Below are 25,281 nucleotides of genomic sequence, written 5' to 3'. Positions count from 1 at the left end.
TTACCACTTCCACCCCCAGACTTCAGAAACCAAGGCTTAAAGAATCAGGGGACTTGGGGTACTGTAAATGTTTTCTTACCATTAGTCAGACAAAAGAGTCCTGAATTCTTGTATTTCCCTGAAGCCAGGTAACAGGGACTTTAAAGGCAGTTTGATTGGGCCTTGGAAATGTAACAAGGGTCTTTAAGTCCCAGTAAGACAATGGCAAAAGCTTATGGACAGCTGTTTATTTGACAACAGAGAGAACAGATGTCCTTGGGACCTGTGGCTCATCAGCAGGGGCAGGGCAGGAGTGCTGGAATCTGGAATCGTGGGAAGAGACTTAAAAGTAAAAGTCAATGAACAAGAAGGAATGGGACCAATGAAGGACACTCAGCAGGAAAATCTTAAAAACAGCAAAACTTGGAACTAGAGTTTTCCACAAAGAAAGTTTGTGTATCTGCATCACACCTCAAGGGTGCCAGCCCCGGTCACCAGTGTCATCATATTCAGTTCTGTGCCTTTGCCCCTCCTCCTCCTCTTCCTCTTCCTCTTCCTCCTCCTCCTCCTCCTCCTCCTCCTCCTCCTCCTCCTCCTCCTCCTCCTCCCCTCTTTCCTGAGCCTGAACCTGAGCAGCAGAACTGCAGCTGGTACCTCAGGGAGGAAGAGGGAGAACCAGTGGGAGAATCGGTGTGTGTCATATGGCAAAGCAAGACCAGCAGTCCATAGGATAGGTGCCCAGAGTTCCTTTTTATTGCCGTGTGTGTGTGTGTGTGTGTGTGTGTGTGTGTGTGTGTGTGTGTGTTGGGGCTATATTTATGTGGATATGTGAATGTGGTTGCAGGTGTGCATGGAGTCTAGGAGAGGGTCTGATGCCTTGGAGTTAGAGTTGTGAACCACCTCTCCTGGATCCTAGAAACCAGACCAGATCCTCTTGATCCGAGAGTGGTAGTGTATGCCGTTTGCTGCTGAGCCACTTCTCCAGCCCTGTGCTTCAGAGTTTGGATGGGCAACTCTAACCAGGAACTGGTCTGCTGCTCTGCAGTGTTCATTATAGATGCCAGCGTGTGGACTACAGTAACAAACCCCAGCGTTCATCACCTGGTCACAGCAGTTGTCAGTTCAGGAGCATCATTTCCTAGGTCTCCTCCCTGGCCTCTACTGCATTCTAACAAAGCAGATCTCAGCACTGGATTATTGTGTCATTTAGTGCACACCTATAAAACGTGCAGCAATAGTGTCAGTAGCATGCCTTAAGATGTAGTAACAGTTCCCTAGATTTCATCCCCTACCCAGTCAGTGTTTACGTTCCCCAAGATGGCTCATAATACCTTTACACAGTTCATTTGTGTGGCTCTGAATTCCAAGTCTTCCCATATCGGAACCATCTCCTAAGGTCTTTTTCTCATCAACAGATTCCCACCCACTTTATTTGATGGGGATCCTGGTTCTTTTGTCCTTAGCATTCGGTGTATTCTGGACTTACCCAATTACGTCTTTTCCTGTTCTCTTCCATGTTCATCTCTTGAGCTTCCTGGCAGGTCAGATTTAGATCTAAACCTCTGACCAGAGTCATACGTGACTCTGTTCTCTCTCGACAAGGCATCTGTGTGGGTGGCTTGCTTGCTTCCTAGCAAATTACAGCAGAAGCCACGTAGCATCTGCTTGTGTCTGTCGTGTGCAGATGTTCAGCCTGTCACTGTGTGGTCACTTCTTACTGATTGTACATTTCCCTACTGACCTGTGGCACAGCGAGTTTAACTGTCACTAGGGGCATCAGCCACATTCAGATTGTGCAGTAGTCTTTCCTGCTTCACTTAAAATTATTAAATAGTCGATGACTAAACTGAAGTGTACTCCTTCATGAGAAACAGAAGAACCTAGTTTATTTTTGTTTTCAGTCTCCAGAATATTAAGTTGGCTATTCACCGCCCTCTGAAAGTAGTCACTGAGACGGGCTGTTTTCAGTTTTCTTTTCAACTAACTCATCACACATTTATTTTTGGTGCTCAAAACTGTTCTATCCTTGGCTAATCGGAGTTCTTTTGTATTGTTGGGATTTTAGTTATTGATCTTTTATTGTTTTTTTTCCCCTGCGTGTGGTATATGTGTATGTATGTGGTATATGGCCACATGTACAGGTGGACCCATTCACGGGTCAGATGGAAGCTTCAGGTGTCTTCTGTCATCCTCTGTGTTCTTCACTGTCTGCAAGGGCTCTCTCTGTTTCTCATCTAAGCTGGCAGCTGTCTAGCTGTAGGAATCTATCTACCTGTCTCTACCCTTCAAAGTGTGCCATGCAGGAGACCAGGCCTGGCTTCTTCTGTGGATGCTAGGACCTGAACTCCAGTCCCCGTGTTATAAAGCAAGTGCTCTTAACCACTGCAGCATCTCCCCAGCTTCCTCCGCCTTGTTGTTTGCTTTTCATTCAGGCAGGGTATCACCATGTAACCTCGTGCTGGTTACAGGCACCAGTATGAGCTTTTGGAATTTGTGTCCTGTAAACTAAACTTTTAAAACCAAAATAAAAATAAAGAGATTACTCAACTCAACATGACAGAGAAAGTATTGGAGGTTCTAGCAATACATTTAAGAGTGGACATAGAATAGTCCCTGTAAGTGGTTTGCAGGGCTCTATGTTGTAGAAAATAAAATTATTGTTTATTGTACTACACGGAGACTTTGCGAATGAAGGACAGTGGCACCTCATATTCTGCTTTCCCTAGTGAAAGTACCATATAAAGTCTGTCAGTCATTGCACCTGAATCAATATGGCATAAACCTATCCTTTCCAAAGTAATTTACATTATAGCTGAGAAGGTAGTATAGGAGACTACATGATATTAGAGTTGGGTGTACTACCAGTAACAGAAACTAAAATAAGAGGGTCCTAGAAAATATTAATAGCGTGTTTCTTTTTATGTTAAAAGAAATGACCCTCTGCTTCTCAGCCTCTTGTCTGAGCGGGAGTGTGGAAGAGGCACTTCACTGCTAACGTGAATGACCAGATCTGTGGTCATCACAGCCCCAGACTCCTCCTATCAGGAATCCATTGCTCTCATGTGTAACCTCCACGGTATGTAGTATAAAATAGTTCTTCCAGCTCCAACTGTCAAGTCGACACCCTAGTCCATAGTAGGAAATGGAGGAGATCGGAAGATGCCCTTTAAGGAACCCCCTGCTTTTCTTGAGACAGCCTCCTGAAAGCTGAGATTACAGATGCACAGCATCACGTCCCACCAGGGTGCTTCCATTTCTGCCATATTCTCTTGTTCAGAGAAGAGTTGCATGGCTATACCAAGTTACAGAAAAGACTAAAAATGATGTCGTCTTTATGCAGGCTGCCCAGATGTCCAGATAATCTTCAGGCAGTAACTCTAGAGAAAGGAAAGAGAAGGAAATTAGTAATTTTTGCTACAAACTGTATTTTTAAAAGTTTACCTCTTTGGTACATATTTTCCCATCTTAAAATCTAAGTTTATCTCTCCTCCCCTCCCCTCCCCTCCCCTTCTCTCCCCTCCCCTCCCCTTTCCTCTTTTCCTCCTTCCCTCCCTGCCTCTTTTTGCCTTCATTGTTCAGCAGCATCCAATGTATGATGTGAAAGGAGGCTGCAATTAGCAATTTACATCTAAAACTACACGGGAAAGTTGTACTGCCTCCCTCCCTTTGTATCATCCTCTGTTCCTCTCTGCTGAGCTGCCTCTGCTTGCCCTGGGACTTCTTGGTTATTAACTTCCTGGTCACAGTGACCCTCACGTAAGTTCTACACCATAACGTTGTTGTCCTGACTCAAAGGTCAGACCCTGTGCATTGTCCACAGGGCAGATGAGCTTAAATTCACAAAGAACCCTTACAAGGAGGTAGCTTGCTGTCTGTCTGTGTGCCCTGCCTCCTAATTAGAGTCCTTATGGCAGAGGAAAATGGAGAGAGGATTCCATGTGGGAACGTCTGAAAGGCTTCCCAGAGAAAGTTGCATGTCAGCCGCAGCTAGCAGTATCTCTTAGGTGTTCAGCAGAAAAGAAAGAGACAAGAGAGTGCGTTCAGACACAGGACACGGCATCTGTGAAGTAGTATACACAGGCCTACAGGACACCTGGAAGCCAGGCAGACCAAAGGTGTCAAAAGGGGCCCCTGCCGTGCCTCATACAAGACCCCCATGGCTTCCTTTCATAGATGAAGGAACTGATGTTCCAAGCCACTGGACAGGTGGTAGGTAGTAGAGATGGAATTCAAACCCATAGGTAGAATAAACAGCCCTGTGCAGACCTCTGCACGCCCTAATCCCTACAACCTGTGACTGTGATAAAGGGGAATTTACATTCCAAATGGAGTTATAGCGCCCATCTGCTGACCTTAAAGTAGGGAGCCTGTCCCAGATGACCACTGCGAGAAGGGCCCAGTGTGGTTCTCAGGATCCTTAAATGGAGCAGAGGTAGAAGGAAGAGGTTCTGGCAATACGGAGCAAGCAGGGTTCGACCTGCAGTTTGGGGGTTTGAAGATAGAGAATAAGAGTCAAGACAGAGGCCACCAGGGTGTCCCTCAGTAAGTAGGATGGTCCCAGAGGCAGTATCCCCTAGAGAGCTACAAGAAAGGAGCACAATCCCACAGTCACCATGACTTTCACTCAACTGGACACATTTCAGACTTCTAAACTAGAGAATTGTATGCTCTTTGAGCCACTAAGCCTGTGGCAGTCCATGATAATAGCAATGGGAAACTTACCAGCTGAGCTCCATTGACCTCTGGACCCCTGTTCTTAGTCCCTTGTCTATGTGACTTAACTGTTGCCAGGGCTAAACCAGGAGCTAGAAGAATTATAAGTGAACTCCTCTTATAATTCTAGGTTTCTTCAAACCTCCTTTTCAAACCATATAGCTAAGGGTACGCATGTGCCTCCCAGCTTGGTGAATTTTGAAAGGATGTGGTCATGGCCTTTGACATCAGAGGAGGGAGCTCAGCGGTGAGGCTGGCTGATGCTGATAGAAAAGATAAGGTTAGAGGCAAGTTGCCTTTGAACGACTCTCTAAAGATCAACTGCATCCTGTCTCAGTCTCCACTGTTCCTCTCCTTCAGTGGCACTGAGGGGTGATGCCCGAGGCGCATCACTTTTCAGAACTGGACCATGAACAACTTCATCCTCCTGGAAGAACAGCTAATCAAGAAGTCCCAACAGAAGAGAAGGACTTCTCCCTCGAATTTTAAAGTTCGTTTCTTTGTCTTAACGAAAACCAGCCTGGCATACTTCGAGGACCGCCACGGGGTATGCGAACACTTCCTTTGTGCTTTGTTTATTTACTGTTCTGTGTTTGGACTGGGCTCATTCCTGGGATAAACTTGAACACCTGGGATACAGGCACAGTGTGTTTGGAAGCCACAGAGCAGAGTTAGAGATCGGAACAAATGTGGAGAATTCTGAGACTCCAGTGTCAGTTAGATTTGGCTATTTCAGTTCTAAAATCTGTAGGATGAACCTTCATCCATTTCTCATATGTTAAATTTTAAGCATAGAAATTGCTTATGTGGTGAATGCTGTGGATAGAACTTGAAATTTATGTGAAAGTGAAGTATATGTGGCATTTACAGTCTGTAGGACAGTAAAATATTAACTATTGCTTATTAAGACATAAGAGTCAACCTAGCTCAACTTCCCCGTTTTACAAAAGAACTGGTTCTTAGAATGTGAAGGGGAGGTCCTATGTAAGGTTTTCACGACTTGAACTCTCCTTGTCTCAGTGGTCATCGCTGCCCTGAGGCCATGGGGTTCTACTTCCATTAAAGTAACATTCTAAAGTTGGAAGGAACAACCCTCTTCATGGCAAAACATCTCAGGAGACTAGGGGTGTGGAACACGGAGTTTCTGCCTGCAGACCAGGGATCCCGCTAGAGTGCGGCGGCTCAGCTGGAGGTGTCTAATGACATCTTCATAACAACAAAAGCAAGCGAGTGTGTATTAATAATACCGTGTGACAGGAGCTCTGGGTGGTGCTGGGAGCTTAGCCCCGGGCTAAATCCTCTCTGAGGCAGCCAAGGGCCAAGAACATTGGCTGGGCCAAGACTTGGTCTTTTGAGAGAGTAGGGCTTCTTTTTAAAATGGCCTAGGTCTATCTTGACTTTAAGTTACTCTGAGGCCAGAAGCTCCAGGCCTCTGGATCTAGTGACACTTGTTGCTAACGGCAGGATGATGAGGTAAAGGATTATTGATGTCACACCCTTCTCTGTCCAGGCAGCCAGAAACCTCTCTGACTGGGCTGGTTAACTCTGTGAACCAGAGAGAAAGGAAAGGAAAAGAATCAAGATGCTTTACACAGGCAAATATGCACAGACACATATACATTCACAAACATATTTACACTTTCATTCACATTCTTATTTGCACGTTAACACGTTCACATTTTTGTTGGGCCCAATCACCTGTCTCATACACTCCACAAGCATTTATGCATGCTTACATACACACATAGACCTACAGATGTACATATAGACAAACAGACATATACATTTGGATAGTTGGATGGATAGGCAGAGCCCCCCCCCCCCCCAAGCCTTCCTCTGGCTTTTTTATACCTTCTCAGACAAAAATTTCTCTTCTGAGAAAATTACCTCAGAGATAAAATGTTACACAAAATTGAAGTTACAGAAGGATGTTGATAATTTTAGTTCAAAGGAGTGTTTCATTCTATATGCTTGTCACAAGTTCAAAGCTTTTACATGGCCCTGGCTTATCATAGTTCATACCTGTGGTTGTATCCTTGGACCTAAATGTTTTTCGTTGAACACAAATTTGTCCCAAGTCTATTTCTCTTTTTAGTATAATTATTAGAAGCTCATTGTATTTCTTATTATGCAGCCTTTACTTACGATTCTGAGGAGCGGGCACATTCTGTTCTTGATTGGAGCCTTATTACAACTTTCTAGCAAAGCAACTACGACCATCTCTTAAAACTTTCTTCCTAAAACTATTTGAATCAAATCAGGAATTCTATAGAATCATTAGTTCATCTAAACAGCATTAATTCATGAATGTTCATCTTTATGCTAATCTGAAGGAAATCTGATCAATAGGGTGGACTAATGCCCAGGGACTGTTAGATGCATAATGACAGAAAAAGGCATATCCGTGGTAAGAAGCAATCCTGAGATGACATCTCTTTGGCCTTACCATAAAGTTCACCCATTGCACACCATGCCAAAAATCCAGTGTACCACCTCCAGGAAGGCCACCTGCTAACCTTAGCAGATCTTAGATGGCTCCTGACAGGGTCGGGGGTCAAGTAGTTGCTGTGCTCCCACTGAGGGAGTCAGCCTGGACAACTGTCCTCCACCAGACTCTTCTCCTTTGTAAATACAAGGACTAGACATCAATCCCAAGGTCCACTCTTTCTTTCAAAATCTTTTGTTTTTTTACACAGTGACTCTTGTTTAATCCTCCTCAAACACTTTTCAAAGCTTGTTTGACTTCTTACCGTATGATTATCGTATTTCTACATCTTTAGAGAGGTTGGGCAGAGATGAGTACTTAGGTTTCAGCCTGGTGCTCACCGAGACGAGGATGCTTCTGTTCCCTGCTGGCGTCTCACTAGAAGACCCACGAGAGGGGAGTGAGATCCAGTCAGTGAAGCTTTCCATGAATGTGGAGCAAAACACTTGGAGGGGGGGGAAACGCCTAGCCTTATTTCAGGTAAAATAATGCTGCCTCTCTGTACATCTGCAGTGAAGAGAATCACTTGTCTTCAAGCAGGGTCTCACTGGTAACTTACCAATAGATTAGAAGCAGATAGAATGACATATGTCTAGGCCCCATTGGTCAGTGGCCAGGTGCCAAGCTGTGGGCCTGGGGGATTCACCACATAGAACTAATAAGTTGCGTGGCGTCAACTCTGTGTTTCTATGAATGCAACATGAAATTCATGTTTCATAGTGAGAGCATAGCCTTGCACCTTTAAATAACTAGTCTCTAAATAGATTTTATGCTTTAACCAGTTTTTAAAAATAGTTTTTAATTTTTGAGATTATTATATAATTACATTATTTCCACTTTTCCTTCCCTCTACCAAACTCTTCCATGTATTCTCGTTGCTCTCATTCAAATTCATGAACCCTTTTTTCTTTCATTGTTGATGTTGTTGTTGGTGGTGGTGGTGGTGATGTATCCGTGATAATGTTACTGTATAACCCAGGCTGGAACTTGAAACCTTCTAGCCTCAGCCTCCAGTGTGTCTCGATTATGAGTAGATTATAAGTAAGTCCCGCCACACCCGCTTTACCTCTTAAGAACTATAAGAAACATTTCTAACACAAGCTGGATATGGTGGCACTTGCTTATAATCCCAACACTAAGGGGACTGAGGTAAAAGGATCAATTAAGTTCAGGAACAGCCTGAGCTCCATGATGGATTCCAGACCAGCCTCAGCTACCTAGCAAGACTTGGTCTTGAGAGAACAAACAATCAATCAAACAAAGAATTTGAAAGAGGAAGAGCAACTCCATGACAACCCATTCTGTAGCCCTTGACAACCCATTCTGTAGCCCTCGGCTGTTCCCATGAAGAACAAATGTATATGTCATTTCTTGCTTTCTAATGACAACTGTTTATATTTAACATTTTGAAACTTTTCTTTAAACATTATAGAGTTTACTAATTAGTTATTCAAGGTCATTGAGTTATTATTGCATATGCCCTGACTATAATATATTACCAAGAGCCATCAATGAGCACAAAACGGTGCATCCCTTATGAATGGATAACACTGTACTTGTGTGAAGAACTTCTTTGTTTTTTCAATAAAAACTTCAATCCTCCTCATCTGTGAAGTGGGTATAATAATAGCATCCATCTCATGAGAATATGGCTCAGACACAGATAACATATGTGACCTATTGAAATTACCATTTAGCAAATAGACAAAAAGTCAGACATTGGCAAGTTCACACAGTTCACTTTAAGGCATGGCCTACTGTTAAGTTGTCAGTACCTGGTAAACATTCACCAGTATTTGTGTCATGTTCACATCTTTGATCAGGGTCAGATAAGAGGAGGGCCCGTGCGAGGAGATCCACCCCCCTCAAGAGCTACACAAGTCGGGGTCACCCCTTTTAGACCCCTAGCTTCTTTCACTTTTTTTTCTGCATATGAAAAATTGTATCCCTTAAAGTTCAGATCTTCTGTCAAACTGCAACACCACGTGAGAAACACTCTAGAACAAATGCTAGCATTTCACAACTAAGTGTTCAGTCCAACTGTAAACAGCCTCACCCACTGCCTTACAAGCTGAATGGAACGAACGTCTATGTAAATATGGATACAGTTTGGGGATCGTATGCCCATCTCCCTGAATTGTGCTGTAGAAGTGGTTCTGGGCTTCATCCTACTGAAGCAGTGGCTCAGAAAGACACAGGGTGCCCTTCACATCCAAGCACAGCTTCAGATGTTCCCTGGACCTGCCAGGCATCTTGTAAAGCGGTCTCTGGCGTCTGCAGGTCTTTAGCCTGGTAGCGTGCTGGTACAATGTGACAGTCACTGTGTTACTAGAGGGGAGCTGTGGGACCCTGATGGGTAGCGTTTGTTGATTTCTCTGTTATAAATAACTCCTTCGTAGAGCTGGGATGTAGGGCAGTTAGAAGAGCATTCGCTGAGCACGCATGAAGCCGAGTTCAATCCTTAGCCCTGCGTAAAGTAAGCCTGAGGATGCACAATGACGACCCCACACTCAGGAGGCAGAAGAAGAGAACGGGAAGTCCAAGGTCATTCTCGGCTATATAGTGAGTTTGAGGCCAGTCTTCAATACATGAGAACCCTTTTCAAAAAAAAAAAAAAAAAAAAGCCCTTGGCCATTTCAGTTAATCAGGGTGGATCATAAATTCCTGAAGATGTAGCAGCTTGCTCTCATAGGCCAGTCGAAGCCAAACCTAGCACACTACTGGCAGACTTAAGAATAGTCTCTGGGGAGGTTGATGACAACTGAACTGTAAGCAAAAGAGAAAAGTCAGAGAGCCCTGAGCATGGGATGGAAGGGGCAGCACAGATGGAGAAAGAACAGTACAGGGTGGAAAAACCAGTGTAGCTGGTAAGAGCTGGGTTCCAATCCTACCTCTGTCACTTTCTAGGTGCCATATCTCTGACAAGACACTTCATTTCATTGTAAGGCATTTTCCTATTTGCAAAGTCAGGGCCCTGTTGACTCTCTCTGACCCCCAAGATGCCGAGCACACGCTAAGAAAAGTGTATTGCAAGCTTCATGCCCATTTTGGGACACAGCAAGATGGTTATTATACACTATACACCCTGGTCATATTCTGAGAGGCCCTTTGGAAAAGAAGAATTCTTTATCCTAATGACTCTGCACTTTAAGGGTCAAGTTTACTATGCTTCCTATAGCATGGAATACATCACCACCTCACGGGGGACAGAAAGAACATTCAAGATCACTGCCCCAGCTATTGCCTGGAGCTGTTCCCCTCCGTGAGCTGCAATCTGACCCACGCAGCATCTCTGAATGAAAGAGGACAGGTGGGGAGATGGCCCCTTCCTGCTTTTTGTAACCATCATGTAGCATCATCAAAAACACATACAGATCTGGGTCAAAGACCAGCTCTAGTGTGACTCGCCATAAGCCACAGAATGCTTGAGATCTCAAGACAGCCACATATTTGAGAGATTGGATGTCCCCTTTTGTTTTCGTTTTAATGAGGTGAAGGTCACCATCCTTCTAATACTGACCAGTGACTAGCATAGAGCATTTCCCGTGTGTCCGTGTGTTCATGTGGATTGTCGTGAGTAAACACTACAGGCATCCTGTAAGTAGGAACTGTTAAGCCCTCATTTATAAACCAGGGAAGGAAGTGCAGAGGGTTTAAATAACTTCCCTGAGGTCCCTTATGTCTCCAGAGCTCAGTTAGTGTTACTGCCTGGTTATTACAAAATGCCATGTTCTCTTACTCGGTAAAGGGTTCCACAGGCAACACCAGATCTGTGTTCTCCAGATCTGTCACACACAGTGAAGTACATTATGAGCTCTGTCTCATCTGTGCACACTCCAGGCACTCCAGGGCAAATCTCTCTCCCACTTCACTGTCTGGAGCTCTGTTCCGTGTCTAAATAGCATGAATGCATTCATCGTGTTTGCTGCTGAAGTTGCTGCAGCCCACCAGCATTTCCTCAGTCACCTTCCCAGCAGACAGGATTATTCCAATTGACCGAGGGCACCAGAATCCAGGACACATGTCCCTCTTTGTCTTTGCTCTGGGCTCCACTCACACCACACCTGTTCAGGTCTAAATGTCCCTTCCTTAGAGAAACTTTCATTAAATTCTTTGGACTGGGTCAACCTCCTATTTTGTTCTGCCATAGCAATATGTGCTTTTTCCTGAGGGCCCACGCCAAAGTCATAATGGCCCATTTACTAATGTGAGCCTCCACTAGACAGAAGCTTGATAAGGGTAAATATCAGAGGGTACCCATCAGTTTCCACAATGCTTCCTGCCTTTTAACAGTCATTAGCTTTTTGTTTGTTTAGTTTTGTTTTTGTTTCTTCCTGTGGAGGGAGTAGAAGGAGAAAGGAAGAGAATGAAGAAGAAAATGTAGATTCAACACGGAACGGAGTTACTGTAGCACGAATGAGCCCAGTTAGAAACGTGCTCCGTACTAAAACGCCATCTCATGATGTGGAAGATCAGAAGGGAGGGTTTAGGATATAAGAACACAGGAAGAAGTTTCCACGAAAGGAATAGTCATGGCCCTGTCTTGAGCAAGAAAGGGGAGTTGGGTGGTCGGAACTATCAGCTGGGTCAGAGAGAAGCCTGTGGGAAACCCACAGCTGTTTCTGGAGAACCATTGACTCTGTTCCTTTCCCCTTCTTTGGGTTTATCTTTCTCCCTTTGGGTTTATAGCTAGACCTTCTGTGCTCTAGTATTTGTTTGTTTGGTTGTTTGGTTGTTTTGGTTTGGTTTGGTTTGGTTTGGTTTTGGATTCTTGAGACAGGGTTTCTCCATTGTAGCCCTGGAGGTCCTGGAACTCTTTCTATAGACGAAACTGGCTTCAAATTCACAGAGAGCCACTTGCCTCTGCCTCCTGAGTGCTGATTAAAGTTACATACATACCACCTGTGCCCAGCCGCAGGCAGCATTCTTAAAACTAGCTGAGCCTTTGTGCAGGAGACTTTTTACCAGCCATGGCCCCTCCCCACTTTGTCGAAATGTGATTTCACTGATGCTGCCTGGGGTCCCATGGACACTTGAGGTTCCATACAGCCTGTCATCCTCACAACACCAAGAGTGGAGTTTTACAATTAGCACACATACACCACTCCCTAGAAGCTCTGTGTGACTGCTCTGAATACTTAATCCTTGGCTATGGCCCCCAAGAGCCTTCTCTGCCCATCTGTCTGATTTCTCTTGACACCACACTTGCTCGGTGTGCATCCCGCACATCGGCTTCCTCTCTGAACTTTCAGTGCTTCGAGTTCATTTTCTCTTTGGGGCCCTTGCACAGAGGATTATAGTGAAGCCTTGAAACGCATACTACCTGGATGCTCTTTCTCTCCCAACTACAGACTCCGCAGCAGCTTTTGGAAGAGCCAAGGCTGCAGCAAAGCTGGTTGCTCCTTTCTTTCTGCCTCTTCCCTAGCTCATATCTTCCCTTTTCATCTTTAAAGAGCATCACTGGGTGTGATGGTGAACATCTTTAATCCCAGTACCCAGGAGGCAGAGGCAGGAGACTCTCTGTGAGTGACTTGCACACCTTTTCATTATTTCCTGCAGGAAAACAAAAAAAATCAGCCTCAGAGAAATGCTGTCGAGAAGAGCACTTAGTTTGGAAGAAAGGATTAACCGGAACACTCAAGAATGTAGTGTCTGTGGGTTCCAAACAAGACTCACACATTGAGGTCAAAACAAGAGGTCCAACACACTTGAGTCCTAAGGAAGTTAGCTTAAAGATCTTCTCAAATTTTCATGGTCCACCTGCTCCATCTTTACCTAATTTCCTTAACTATTAATAATAAATTTTCCCATCTGTCAGTGATTTATGCAAACATCAGACAAAGTAGGTCTCCCGGGCTGTGTTTTTTTCCAGGAGGTGAGTTGGAGACTGCTTTCCTGATACTCAAAAGTCTCACAAAAGCAACCCAGGGGAGGAAACTGCTTCTGAATGCACATAGACTCCCTTCGTAGACCGTCTCTCTGCCCTTGAAAGTCAGTACAGGTTCTATAGATCCAATAGAATGAGAACACGGCACGAGACACTCTGTCTCCACATGATTTCTACAGCCACTCATAAGGTATTGATATTTACACACTTGTCTAAATCATCCAAAAGGGGATCTGCGTACAGACTACTTAAAGAACTTAAAAACTTTAACAGTAAAACAATTTCATTTGAAGAATGCTTAAAGGACAAGGATAGATTCTTCTGGAAAGAGTAAATTCAAAATAATCAACAAGTTTATGGGGGGAAGTGCTCAGCTTAATTAGCCACCAGAGAAATGGGAAAGTCAAAAACACAATAAAATATGATTGCAACCCAGCTTCATGTCCATTTTTATTCAATTATTATTTTGAGAACTTCATACCTGCATACTGTGTCTACATCACATCTACCCTTCTTTCCCATTCCAACTCCTTCTGTGTCCTCCCCCAATCCGCGGCCCCTTCTTTAATTATAATTGTTATGTACAAGCTAACGAGTCCACTTAGCATTGTTCCTGTGAGCAGGGCTGAGCACTTGGGATTAGACAACCAGTAGAGGAACTCGACCCTGGAGGAAACGGACTCTCCGTCTTTCAGCAATCACTTAGAGTAACTCTTATCTAGAGGTAGAACCTGGTGGAATTCCCCTGTCTATGTGGGCATGCCAACTGGTTTTTTATTACTATGCTTGTGTTGTCCAGGCAATCGTGTTGTTGAGAGTTCACGAGAGTGCATTTTCCTTGTCATCTCTAGGTGACACTACCTAGCAGCAGTAATACTGGTTTCCAGGCTTTTTGTTTGTTTTTTTGTTTTGTTTTGTTTTTCGAGACAGGGTTTCTCTGTAGAGCCCTGGCTGTCCTGAAACTCACTTTGTAGACCAGGCTGGCCTCGAACTCAGAAATCTGCCTGCCTCTGCCCTCTGAGTGCTGGGATTAAAGGTGTGCGCCACCACACCCGGCTGCGGTTTCCAGGCTTTTAAAATAATTCTGCTCCCTCTTTGGTGATGGTCCCTGAGCCTTAGCTGTAGGGATTGTGTTGCAGATGTATCAATGTTTGTTGAATAGCCCACTCTCACCTACTGTCTGCATTCTGACCAGTTGTGGACTTCTGTAATAGTGTCTATCTGCTGAAAAAAAAAAAAAAAAAAAAAAGAAGCTTTTTTGATGAAAGATGGGAACTATACTTATCTGTGAGGGATAAAGATAAGTATTTAGAATACAGCTAAAACTTACACTAATAAAATGGCAATACTAGGTTCTCCTCCAGCTGACTGGTTGGCTACGTTTATAGTGTTAAGCATGGATTCTCTCCCATGAAATGGGCCATAAGCTCGACTAAGCAGGTGTTGATTACTCCTAAGATAAAAGTGTCGCTATTGCACAAGAGCACATCTTGCTACACTAGTCAATGTTGTGGTTTGTAGGCTTTAACAGTTGGGTAGGTCTACCGTACCGAATCCTCCTTGCCCTTGGCAGCTTGCGTAACACCTTCTGAAAACACTTTTTAATTTTTATTGTTTGTTAATCGTTTCCTAATACCGACTATGTCAAAACCAATGAGGTGGGTGTGAGGACGACAGTGGTGAATAACACAGGCGGGGTGTTTGCCCTCATACACAGGTAGAGGAGACAACCCATAGTGATGTACATTACAGCACAAGGTAGATAGATACACATCTGCAGGCTCTATGGCAGACCTCAGCAGCAACTGGGGCAGAGTTGGAAGGGAGTGTCGTTAGGAGGGAATCTGCATCTAGGCCAGGGTCAGAGTTGGAGGCATGATGGATGTGCCGGTCAAGTGAAAACAAAACACAAAACCCAGAAGCTCCTCCTGGGCAGTGGGACCGGCAAGCTCCAGCACCCCGAGGTAAATAAAAGACAGAGAGGATCTGGGCATAGTTCAGGAGAAGGCTGCAATTTGAGGTTGCAGAAGCCGAGCTAAAGAGCCACTGTGGGACACAGCAAAGTCTGAACTTTCTCCCAACAGTAGGAAGCTACCAAATGGTGGAGGGCATTCAGCAACAGCATTTGCTTTATATTTAGAAGTGTTTGTTCTGACTTCGGTGGGGATGGCAGATTATATACAGGGAAGGCCAGGACACAAGGAAGCCCGAGCAAGGCTAGTGACCCAACACGTGACATCTCATTCTACAAGTTGCTTTGTAATTATTTCATATTTTAACTCTATTGTGTCTTTCTGGGGACTTGTCTAGAACCAAGGATACGTGGAAATCAGTCTGTTTTATAACCTGGGTCAGGACCAGGTATCCTCTAGCAATGAAGACAGAAAACAAGTTAGAATTTGATTAAATCAATGTTGATTAATACCACAAAACAGAATAGAAAGTCTTTTTAGATTGTCATACTACCAAAAGTAGTTAATAAAACTAGATTCAAAATATTTTATATTTCTTTTAACTTATTGTATAGCTTTTTGTCTAAAACTATCAAATTACTGTATGGATATAATTTTAAATATTTATAATGCATGACAATTTTATATTCTACTTCCCCATTCATTCTTTTAAATGTGCTTCTGTATGTATGCAGAGGCTCAAAACTAATCACTTTCTCATATATCTGAATGCTTAATGGTTCAATCCAATTGTTGCAAATATAAACTTACTTGTTTTATGTATCTAGATATATGGATGAACATTCAAGTTATTTCCAGGTATAATGAAAATACATATATAATAGAAAACTGTTCCTGCTTTAAAGGTTTTAAGATGGATTTCTGTGTGTAGAATATCATAGTATAAGAAATTGTTTACAATTGATTATTTAGTATAGCAGTAGGTGCCTGCAGGCCACAGTCCGCAAGTGAAGTCAGAGAACAACTTTTAGCAGTTAGTTCTTGCCTACACTGTGGGTGATGGGGGTCAAATGAACCTGCTCCTCCAAACTGACCTCATCTCTTTCTGAAGAAAGGCAAGTCTAATGAAAAGAGAAAGGGTGTCCTCGCTTTGTCAGGACAAAGAACTAGAGCGGTAAGGAAGGTACGCCTGGCCCTTGGGCCCAGGAAGCATCCCTTGACTCTGGTCCATAGTAATATAGCATACTGAGAAAATAAAATACCTTTGAGCTCTAAAAAAAAACTCGGAGGATGCACTGCAGAGCTCAGGGGCGTTAGGCCAGGCTTTTTCCTGGTGCTTTGCCACCTGATTCAAATTGATCTGGTCAGATTCTGTAACAGACTGACTGTTGGGGCTGGGCCCTGTCCTGGGCCTGTTGGACCTCTCACCTGTGTGCTCTTTGTCACCATAGGCTCATCTTCATCTCCACACAGAAACAGACAGAAGCAGAAATGGTGTGCTGACAGGGCATTTACAAAACTCCCTGAGTGCATAATCTACCTGCATGGTTTTTAAAGTTACCCAATGCTATGTAATAATAAAATTTCCCTTCCTTGTTCCAAACTCCATATCTCTAACCCCACATCGACCAATATGAGACAGCAAGGTGGCTCAGCAGATAAGGGCATTTGCTACCGCATCTGAGTTCAAGCCCTAGGACAGAGGTGGTGGAGAGCGGGAAGCAACTTCCATAAATTGTACTGTCCATCTACACACACACACACACACACACTTAAAAATGTAAAAGAAGTTCACAAATATAACTAACTTCTTACAGACTTTTCCAAGATGCTATATTCATATACATATAATACAAACAAAAATGCCTCTTTTCGTTTCTTTTTTGTATAGCAGCTGCATAATCTATACACACTACTTTTTTTTTTTTTCTCTCCATTGGTTAGCAGCCTCGTTTGGAGACCCGTCCATAGTGGAGTCTGTAAAGAGCCTTTTCATCTTTAATGAATGGAAAATGGTTCATTATATGGATTAAATGTTTCCATTGTACATTTAGTGTGCTTCTGTTTTGTTTTTACAAGCAACCTTGCGAAATATGTCACTTTTAATGGCTATAACTGTGACTAATAGTCAGAGGCAACCTATGGACATTTGGTCTCGCTAGAGATTGGAGACGTGGTTGCTACTGATGCTCAGTGGGTAGAACCAACCAAATGGTTTGCAGTACAGAGGCTGAGAAACCCCACTGAAAAGAAAGCACATCCAGATGTGGACTTCCAGAGTTAAAAGATGTGTACAGTTGCTCTTTAGTGACCAAGTCACTGTCCACAGAAGACTCACTTTCTCCAGAGCCATCTATGTGAACCTTATTCTCAAAACCTCAACAACCATTATCTGATGCTTTGATCTTTGCTGGTCTCATAGGTATCAAATAATCTAAGTGGAATTTATTTGCATTTCTGTTGTCATAGTAACCAAGTGTCTCTTCATATGTTTTGAGAATCGTTTGGGTTCCTCTTGCCCGTTTTCCTATCGAGCTGTTCATTACCTGCAGGAGTGCTTGGTGCTCTTGGACCAGCCTAGTGTTAACTTCCCTTTCCTCTCCCAGAAGAGCTTTAGTCATCTGCCACTGACTCTGGAGCTCACATCTTAACCCATTTCCATGGAGAGTTCCACCCATACCGTCATGGGATCCACACATACCTGCTGCAACACCCTTGCCTGCTGCTCCTCAGTTGGCCAATTAGCAAATGCCATTAAACATTGCCCCTGTGAAGTGATCTCCTGAGTTGCAATGAAGCTGTTCCCTGTCTACATCAGCTGCAGACTCTTTAGGGCTTAAAAATAAAATAAAGTAATACATTTCCAAACTCACTAAACATCTCCCCTCCCGTCCCCTGGAAAGGCTTTGGAAGAGAAGTCACAAACGAGACATGCCGAGAGATGGTGCACAGGACCTGGGTTAACCTATGCTCACCACGTGGCAGCACTTGGTTCTTTCTGAGACCAGGTCCTGCTTTGGAGCCCAGAGTAACCTGGAGTTTATGATCCTGCCTCAGTCTCAAGTGCTGGGATTGCAGGCTGGCTCCAACAAGCCCAGCAATATGTACTTCTCATAATCAGATTTAAACTAAGATTTTTGTTCCATTCTGTTTCAGTTTGGTTTTTTGTTTTGTTTTTTGGTTTTTTTTTTTTTTGCTTTTTATCTAGTGGGGATCAGGCTTAAAAATTATTGCTGAATTGTTGCCTCACTTACAAGATACACATGTCCACACAAAACTCCGTGATTTTTCTTGAAGTAAATGAATAAAGAAAATGGCTGTCCGTGGAGACCATCAGAGGAACTGCTGAGACCTCAAACATCCAAGGATACAGAAGGGCAGGTGGCGGCTGCTGCCCGGATACAGCTTCTTGAGAATGGGGTTATGCGGTCACCAGGGCAGAGGTCATTTTGCACACCCAGCTTTTCATTGGGAACCCCTTTACCTCTCCCTCCTAGCCACCTATCCCTGCTGGATTATAATATGTTTTTAATGCTTCTGGATGCTTTAAAATACTTTTGAAATTGTACCTTTCATCTTTCTATGCTTCTATTTAGAAAACTTCAACTAATCGTAGAAACATATCACTTCTTTTATGAAATTCTTCTATTTTGCCTCATGAGAAAAAGCAGTCCTAACAACTTGCAATTGTTTTATTTTTTTTTTTCCTCCCATATTGCCTATCTGGATATTGTCTATACTAACATCTATTTGATCCTTTTCAAAAAAAAAAATGTGAGGATTCAGCCATTGCTTTAAATCTTCTTTTTTAACTTAACGTATGTTTTTGTTCCTTTATATAGAACAAAGCTCTTCCTTGGCAATGACTCCAGAGTTGTTGAATGAAGAGCATAACTAAGTCAAGTGTTTGCATGTTGATGAATGTTTAAGCCTTTCTTGATTTTCTAGTGTACTAACACTGTGGTGAGCATCCTTCCTTTCATGTCTTTATACATTCGAGCAGTTGTTTCCATGGGATAAGTCCCACAGGAAAAATATATTTGTATTTGTTAACTTAATACAATAAAATAAATGTATGTTTTTGGTAAAGTATTCAAACATAAGAATATATATATTCTTATAAGAATAAATATAAGAATATATATTATTAGAATATATGTGCACATAAGCATATATATTTTTTATACATTATATATTGCTCTTTTTCTGCCCCTATTTCCAAACCTCACTCCACCCTACTGGTCTTTATTTTTAATATTTTTATGAGAAAATATCAGAACTTGATTAGGGAAATCTCAGTTGTCCTCTGAAAGTTAAACGAGAGTATACTCCTGTCTCTTTTCTTTTTGTAAACTTCTCACCTTTTGCCTAGTCAGGGCAATATTATTAAAAAGATGGCCAGCGTTAAAAGAAGCAAACTGCTTTTCACCACATCCAGCCCCATAGTAAACCACAGCAAGAAAGCATCACCGACGGGAAAGCGGGATGCCTACAGCTAACATCTGAGTGAGAGGTCTCCTGGAAACAAGGAAAGCGAAGAAGGCAAGTGTGGGAGGAAGCAAGGCTCCCCGGTGTGCAGGTGCTGTAGCTGTGTCATCCACCTCAACTCATTCCTGGCCTCCATCCTTACACAACCGGGCTCAGCGAAGAGAGGCTGGAGAAAGGAAAGGAGCAACCGCAGCTAGTTACAAGGTGCACTGACGGTTGACATGACTACGCCTTTTCCTCCAAGACAGTAGTTGTCTGGTTTCTCCTGGGGGCCTTCCTACAGCACAGGTATTGATGCTCAGTGGCAGCAGTCAGCAGCATTCCCTTAGTACCAAAGGACCAGACCGACTGAGGGAAAGATGTGAGCAGCAGGCCCTGCACCAGCCTGCCCAGAGTTACTGTCACTGTAGGGACCACGACAATCCTGATTCTCCAGGTCTCGGTTTACCACCTGAATGGAGATGAATGTGTGGATTGCCCCGAGCAAGCGCCACACAGAAAACGAAACAATAGTGGAGAAAAACTCTCAAGCCAACCTTGGGGAAAGCAGCGCCTGCCTGTCAGTCATGTAGTTTTTCAGATGGTGCATTAGCCAAACTAGCCCCGGATGAGGCTTGCAGGACCCTTGAAATGCCCTGTTAAAATCCTGATTTTTATCTACGAATCGAGGATGCTGAACGTGGCTCTTCTCAAAGCCTGAAACCAGGGTGGGCCAACAGACAGACACACTCAGGAGGCCAGGAAGCCACTCCTCCTGTGATTTTATCCTAATTTTACAAATTACTAGGGGGAAAAAAAAACAACAACAACAAACTACTCCGGCTGTCACTATTTTTCTTCTCACCAGCTAAGTGTGGCCGTCGTCTTCCCCAGTGATGTTTCTGGGTGCCTAAAAGAACGATCATGCAAAGAAAATATGGACACAGAAAGACAAGAGGATGCAGGCTTTATTTGTGGATAGGGAAAGGAAAGGAGGGAAGAGAGGACACAAGAAAGAAGCATTTGAGTGACAGTTCATCACCTGAATAATTTCAATTCACCGGCATGTTTATGTAGGTGTTTCCTACCCCCTGAGTTAACTGAGAAACCATTATTTGCCATTTTTTTTTTGTCAAAACAAGCTTTCAAAGGGACTGGAGAGATAGCTCAGCAGTTACGAGCACTTTTTGCTCTTTCTGGCAAAACCACCCTGCACATAAAATAAATAAACCTTTAAAATATTTTTAATTCAAAGTTACTCAGAGGTTGAAACCCTCGGCCTAAGGACGTGCCGCAAGTGAAGAACGAGCCAGGGTTTGAACCCCGCCTGATCTGAAGACACCCCTTCTCCTCCACTCTGCCCTACCAAAGAAGAAATTCTGTTGTTTATCAGGCACCCATAAGTGTCCTCTTGAGTGTGTGTGACATGTAACTTCATACTGATGTATCCACTCTGTGCCACAAGGAGTGACAGCCCAAAGGAGCTGTCGTGCTGGGAAATCAGGGAACATAACCCAAACCCAGCTCTGAACAAGCCAGTGCAGCAGAGACAATACCTCGCTCAGCCACAGCTGGGAGACATGGGCTATGCGACTCTGCCCCGAGCCTGGGTAAGGAAAGTTTCCTGTGAGCCCCAGAGCAAGCATGACAGGAGGTCTCTCTTCACTATGAGTGAAGGAAGCTGGCCTTCCTGAAACTCAGACTTCTCATCTAGGGACTGGAGAAACAGTACTTCGTTGGGTCATGTTAAGTGCAATGGAGCATAGAAAGAAGTTTAAAATAGTATTGTCTTTTGTTACTTTTCCCTGTCTCTCCCTGAAACTCAAAACCCAGTTCTGTTTTATATAAACTATTGATTCAAAAAGAGGGCCTAAAATCCACTTGCCCGGCCTTTGTGCAGTTTTGTACATAAACCAGGTTTGACTGTATTTGACCCATAAGCTATCTCTATAAACACGGGACAATGAAACTCTAATTAAAATATTATGTCCTTATGGTTTTGTTATATTTTAAAAACTTCTCCATTATTTGTTGTACATGGTAGTATGTTGTGAGAACATTTTCACACAGCTATATATTGTGCGGTGTGCATGCACACAACCCTCCCCTCCTCCCACCCCTCCTCCACCACTTTTTTTCTCTGCAGTTTCATTTCTACTTTCATTTCCTGTATGCATACACGATTTTAAGTGACTACATAAAATCCAGGAACTACATATGAGAGAAAAACGTACAATCTTATCTTTCTGAGCCTGGCTTACTGGGGTTGTCTACAACTGCATCCGCTCTTCTGCAAATTGCATAACTTTTGCTTTGTAGCTGAAAGCAAATGTTCTGTTGTGTCTCTCTAGAGCCTTGTCTTTCCCCTTCCCACTGTCGATGGACACCCTGGTGAGTCCATAACTTAGTTGTTGTCAATGATGCCACGTAGTTTCTCTGTGACTTGGGGTCCTTCAGGTAAATGCTCAGGAATCACTGGCTCCTGTGGTAGGTCTACTGTTGGTTTCTAGAGAACGTACCATGCTGATTTCCATATTGGCTGGACTGGTTTTCATCCCTACCAGCACTCTATAAGAATTCTCTTCTGTCACTCCCCTCCCCTGAATTTCTTTTATTTGTCTCTCTAATGTTGGAAATTCTGACTAAGCTAAGATAAAATCCCAACAAAGTTTTAATTTGCAATTCTATGACAGTGAATCTGAGCACTTTTTCATGTGTTTAATGGCATTAGAGTTTCTCTTCTGGGGACAAGATGTTCATTTAGTGGTCACATGTATTGGTTGGTTTGTTTACATTTCTGTGGTTGGGGACTTTTTAGTTCTTTATACATTCTATAGTCTTCTGTCGGGTGTACGGCTGGAAAAGATTTTCTCTGAGACTGTCTCTTTACTCAGTTAACTGTACTCATTGACTGTGCCAAAGCTTAACTTCACAAACTTTCATTTGTTGACTGTTGGCATTATTTCCTGGGTTGGTATAGCTTTGAACATGGCAAGAGACGAGGCGATGCTACCCAAAGTCTTGCGACCTTGTGTGGCGCAGACAGCCAGAAAACAAGGGAGAGTGGGGACAGGCTGACATGGTCTCTCCCTCTTCTGGTGACTTTCCTGTGGTTTTCTTGGCAGACCTCACCCTGATGTTTTTCAGAAATAGCACAGTTGTTTGGGAAGATTACAGGCAACCATCATTTCCCAGAGACTGAACTGTGTTTTGCTCCTGACCCACTGCTCGCATTAACCAGTTAGGGAGGGACCATCCATGCATGCTTGCTGTTTCCCAGATTCAATCTTGTGAAATTCAGGGAGAGCTACTGTCAAGGTCTCCAGAGAGACTGGGGGGGGGGGCAGATGGATTGGAGAGGAGACTCAAGCAGTTACCAGAGACTGAGAATGAGGTTAGTGGTGGACAACCAGGTCTCTCTGATGGAAGAGACTCATCTGAAGGCACAGATGTTTCTTCAAGCCCATGTGTGGAATGAATGGATACTAGGAACCCTACAGACGGAAAGGAAGATTCCTCGGAAATCATGTGACTTCTGAATGTTTAAATATGCTGTCCAAGCTGAAGTGTGAGGAAAGCACAAGATTCCAAAGGTTAGGACTAAAGAGGAACGCAGCCGATCTATGTTATGCTCAATTTGAAATGATGATAATTGAGATGTTTGGGTTTAAAAAACATAGCTATCAAAATTAGTGTTATTTGCTATTGCTTTTCTGAACAGATTTACAGGAGTGAAATTATTTTGAGAAGGGTAGCCCTAGTTATGTAGCCCAGGCTGGTTCTAAACTTGTTGGAAATTACCCTGCCTCGACCTTGTAAGTGCTGGAATTGTAGATAGAGGCTACTGTGCCCAACTAAAAAACTTGAAATTGCCTGTACTGTTCACATCCTACTTCCATTCTTATTAAACACTGCTGCTTCAGAACTGACATCGAACTTTTGCCCTATTTTTGACTCCAGCTACATTTCCCTCCACTTTATGACTACAAGGAGATGCTTAATTAGCATTTTTTTTCTGCCAGGCACTCTGCTCTAGTGGATCACCTTGTAGAGAGTGCTCACCCCTATCTAGTCACAGGCCACCTCTGCTAGACTTCCCTGTCTGTTGGGAGTGCCCTCTCTCCAGAGGTCTGTTGTCCTCATGATATCTACCTATACCATAGTCTTTTCAGCTCTTGCATTGCCTATATCCTTATTAACCTACTGTGAGATGAACACCTGGCCTACCAAAGACCACAGCCTAGCAGTGCAGCTCACTGCAGAGAGCCTCATGGCCACTCGTGATGGTGTGGCAGCTCAATGACTGTGGCCTTTTGGTAAGACTACAGTGAAATCATGTAAGACATCACTGGCCTAGAGGAAGAATAAAGTACAAATTCTGAAGTATGAATTTCTTTTCCTTTATAGATTGATAAGTGCTTTAATTTTTTTTTTTTTTGAGGTATGACCTTGCCATGTAGACCCAGTTGGCCTAGAAGTCACTATGTAGGGGAGGCGGGTATCAGGTTTGTAGTAATCCTCCTGCCTCTGTTTCTTTCTTTTTCTTTTCTTTTTTGTTTGTTTGTTTGTTTTTTGAGACAGGGTTTCTCAGTATAGCCCTGGCTGTCCTGGAACTTACTCTGTAGATCAGGCTGGCCTTGAACTCAGAAATCCACCTGCCTCTGCCTCCCAAGTGCTGGGATTAAAGGCGTGCGCCACCACTGCTCGGTCTGCCTCTGTTTCTTAAGTACTAGAATTACTTCAGTGTTAGCTATGTGTTTATTTTTTACCATGTAGCTGAGACTGGCCTGGAACTCCCAGTGCTTCTCCTTCAGCCTGCTGTGATCGCAAGCGTACACCGCAATGCCTGGCTGTGGTGTATGGTTTTTACACCATAGTGAAGTCAGAAACTGAAAGTGAACTTGTCATTAGTGAGGCCTGCGTATGACCCCCATGAGAGAGTGGACAATATTCGTTGTTTTGTTTACTGGGCTCAGCGCGGTGCCTTGTTCATTTCTGGCCTTCAACAAACATTTCCAGAATTGCCAAATAGATTAGCTTTAAATCTGATTGGGATTGTTTAAACTGAGTCCAGTGTGATGTTGTAGCCAAGCACCAGAAGGTACTGCACTAGGTACTGTGAATGTGCCACGGAACTCAGTAGTTTTCAGAGAGAGATGGGTCATTACCTAGAGCTGTTTGGATTCTGCCTTGAGCCTTCTACCAGGCTCTCCAAGAAGGAGTCAAATGATGCCAACCGCCAAGCGGCATCAGCTCACCAGTGGTCAGGGACTGCAATGGTAACAGGATGGAGAGGCATCTGTGTACTTCTGTTCTGATGTACACACCATGGCTCCTGAGGACTTCAGTGATGGGCCACATGGGACCTCTTTTCTAGCTGTGGAAGCTGGAGTTTAACACAACTAGATTGCCAAAGCTACTGTGAGGCCAATATGTAAAGCAGAGGCTCGTTTTTTGTTTATATGTATCCTGCAGTTGTTCTGGGGAAAGACAAATATGTCGGGGCGATGCTCCATCAGTCAAGTGCTTGTCATGTAGCCAATGACCCAAGTTCCAATCCCCTGGCAACCATATAGAAAACACCGGCAGTGTGAGCCTGTAATCCCAGCACTGGGGAGATGGTGACAGGAAGGGCTCACAGGCTAGCTAGCCAAGTCCTCGGATCAGTAAGAGATTCTGCCTCAAAAATCTAAGGTTGAGAGCAGTTGAGGGACTTATCTCATTTCCACAAATACACACACACACACACACACACACACACACACATACACACACATACACACACACACAAACACACACATACACACACACATACACACACACATACACACACAAAC

The 25,281-nt window shown here is 43.6% G+C and overlaps 1 protein-coding gene across 5 annotated transcripts in view; it reads left to right on the top strand.

The window, feature by feature from the left end:
* The first annotated feature begins 4,996 nt into the window (after positions 1–4,996).
* Positions 4,997–25,281, top strand: part of Itk (IL2 inducible T cell kinase) — a 65,098-nt gene continuing 44,813 nt past the window's right edge. For 4 of the 5 annotated variants that reach the window (XM_021212050.1, XM_021212048.1, XM_021212049.1 and 1 more), the window contains exon 1: positions 4,997–5,239. In XM_021212050.1, coding sequence (XP_021067709.1) covers positions 5,102–5,239 — 138 coding nt within the window. In that variant the 5' untranslated portion in view covers positions 4,997–5,101. The remainder of the gene's footprint in view (positions 5,240–25,281) is intronic. The other variant, XM_021212047.1, reaches the window with a different exon arrangement.

The sequence above is a fragment of the Mus pahari genome, chromosome 14 (genome assembly GCF_900095145.1).
Source record: "Mus pahari chromosome 14, PAHARI_EIJ_v1.1, whole genome shotgun sequence".
Lineage (NCBI taxonomy): Eukaryota > Metazoa > Chordata > Mammalia > Rodentia > Muridae > Mus > Mus pahari.
This window is presented reverse-complemented; position numbering and strand designations above follow the sequence as displayed.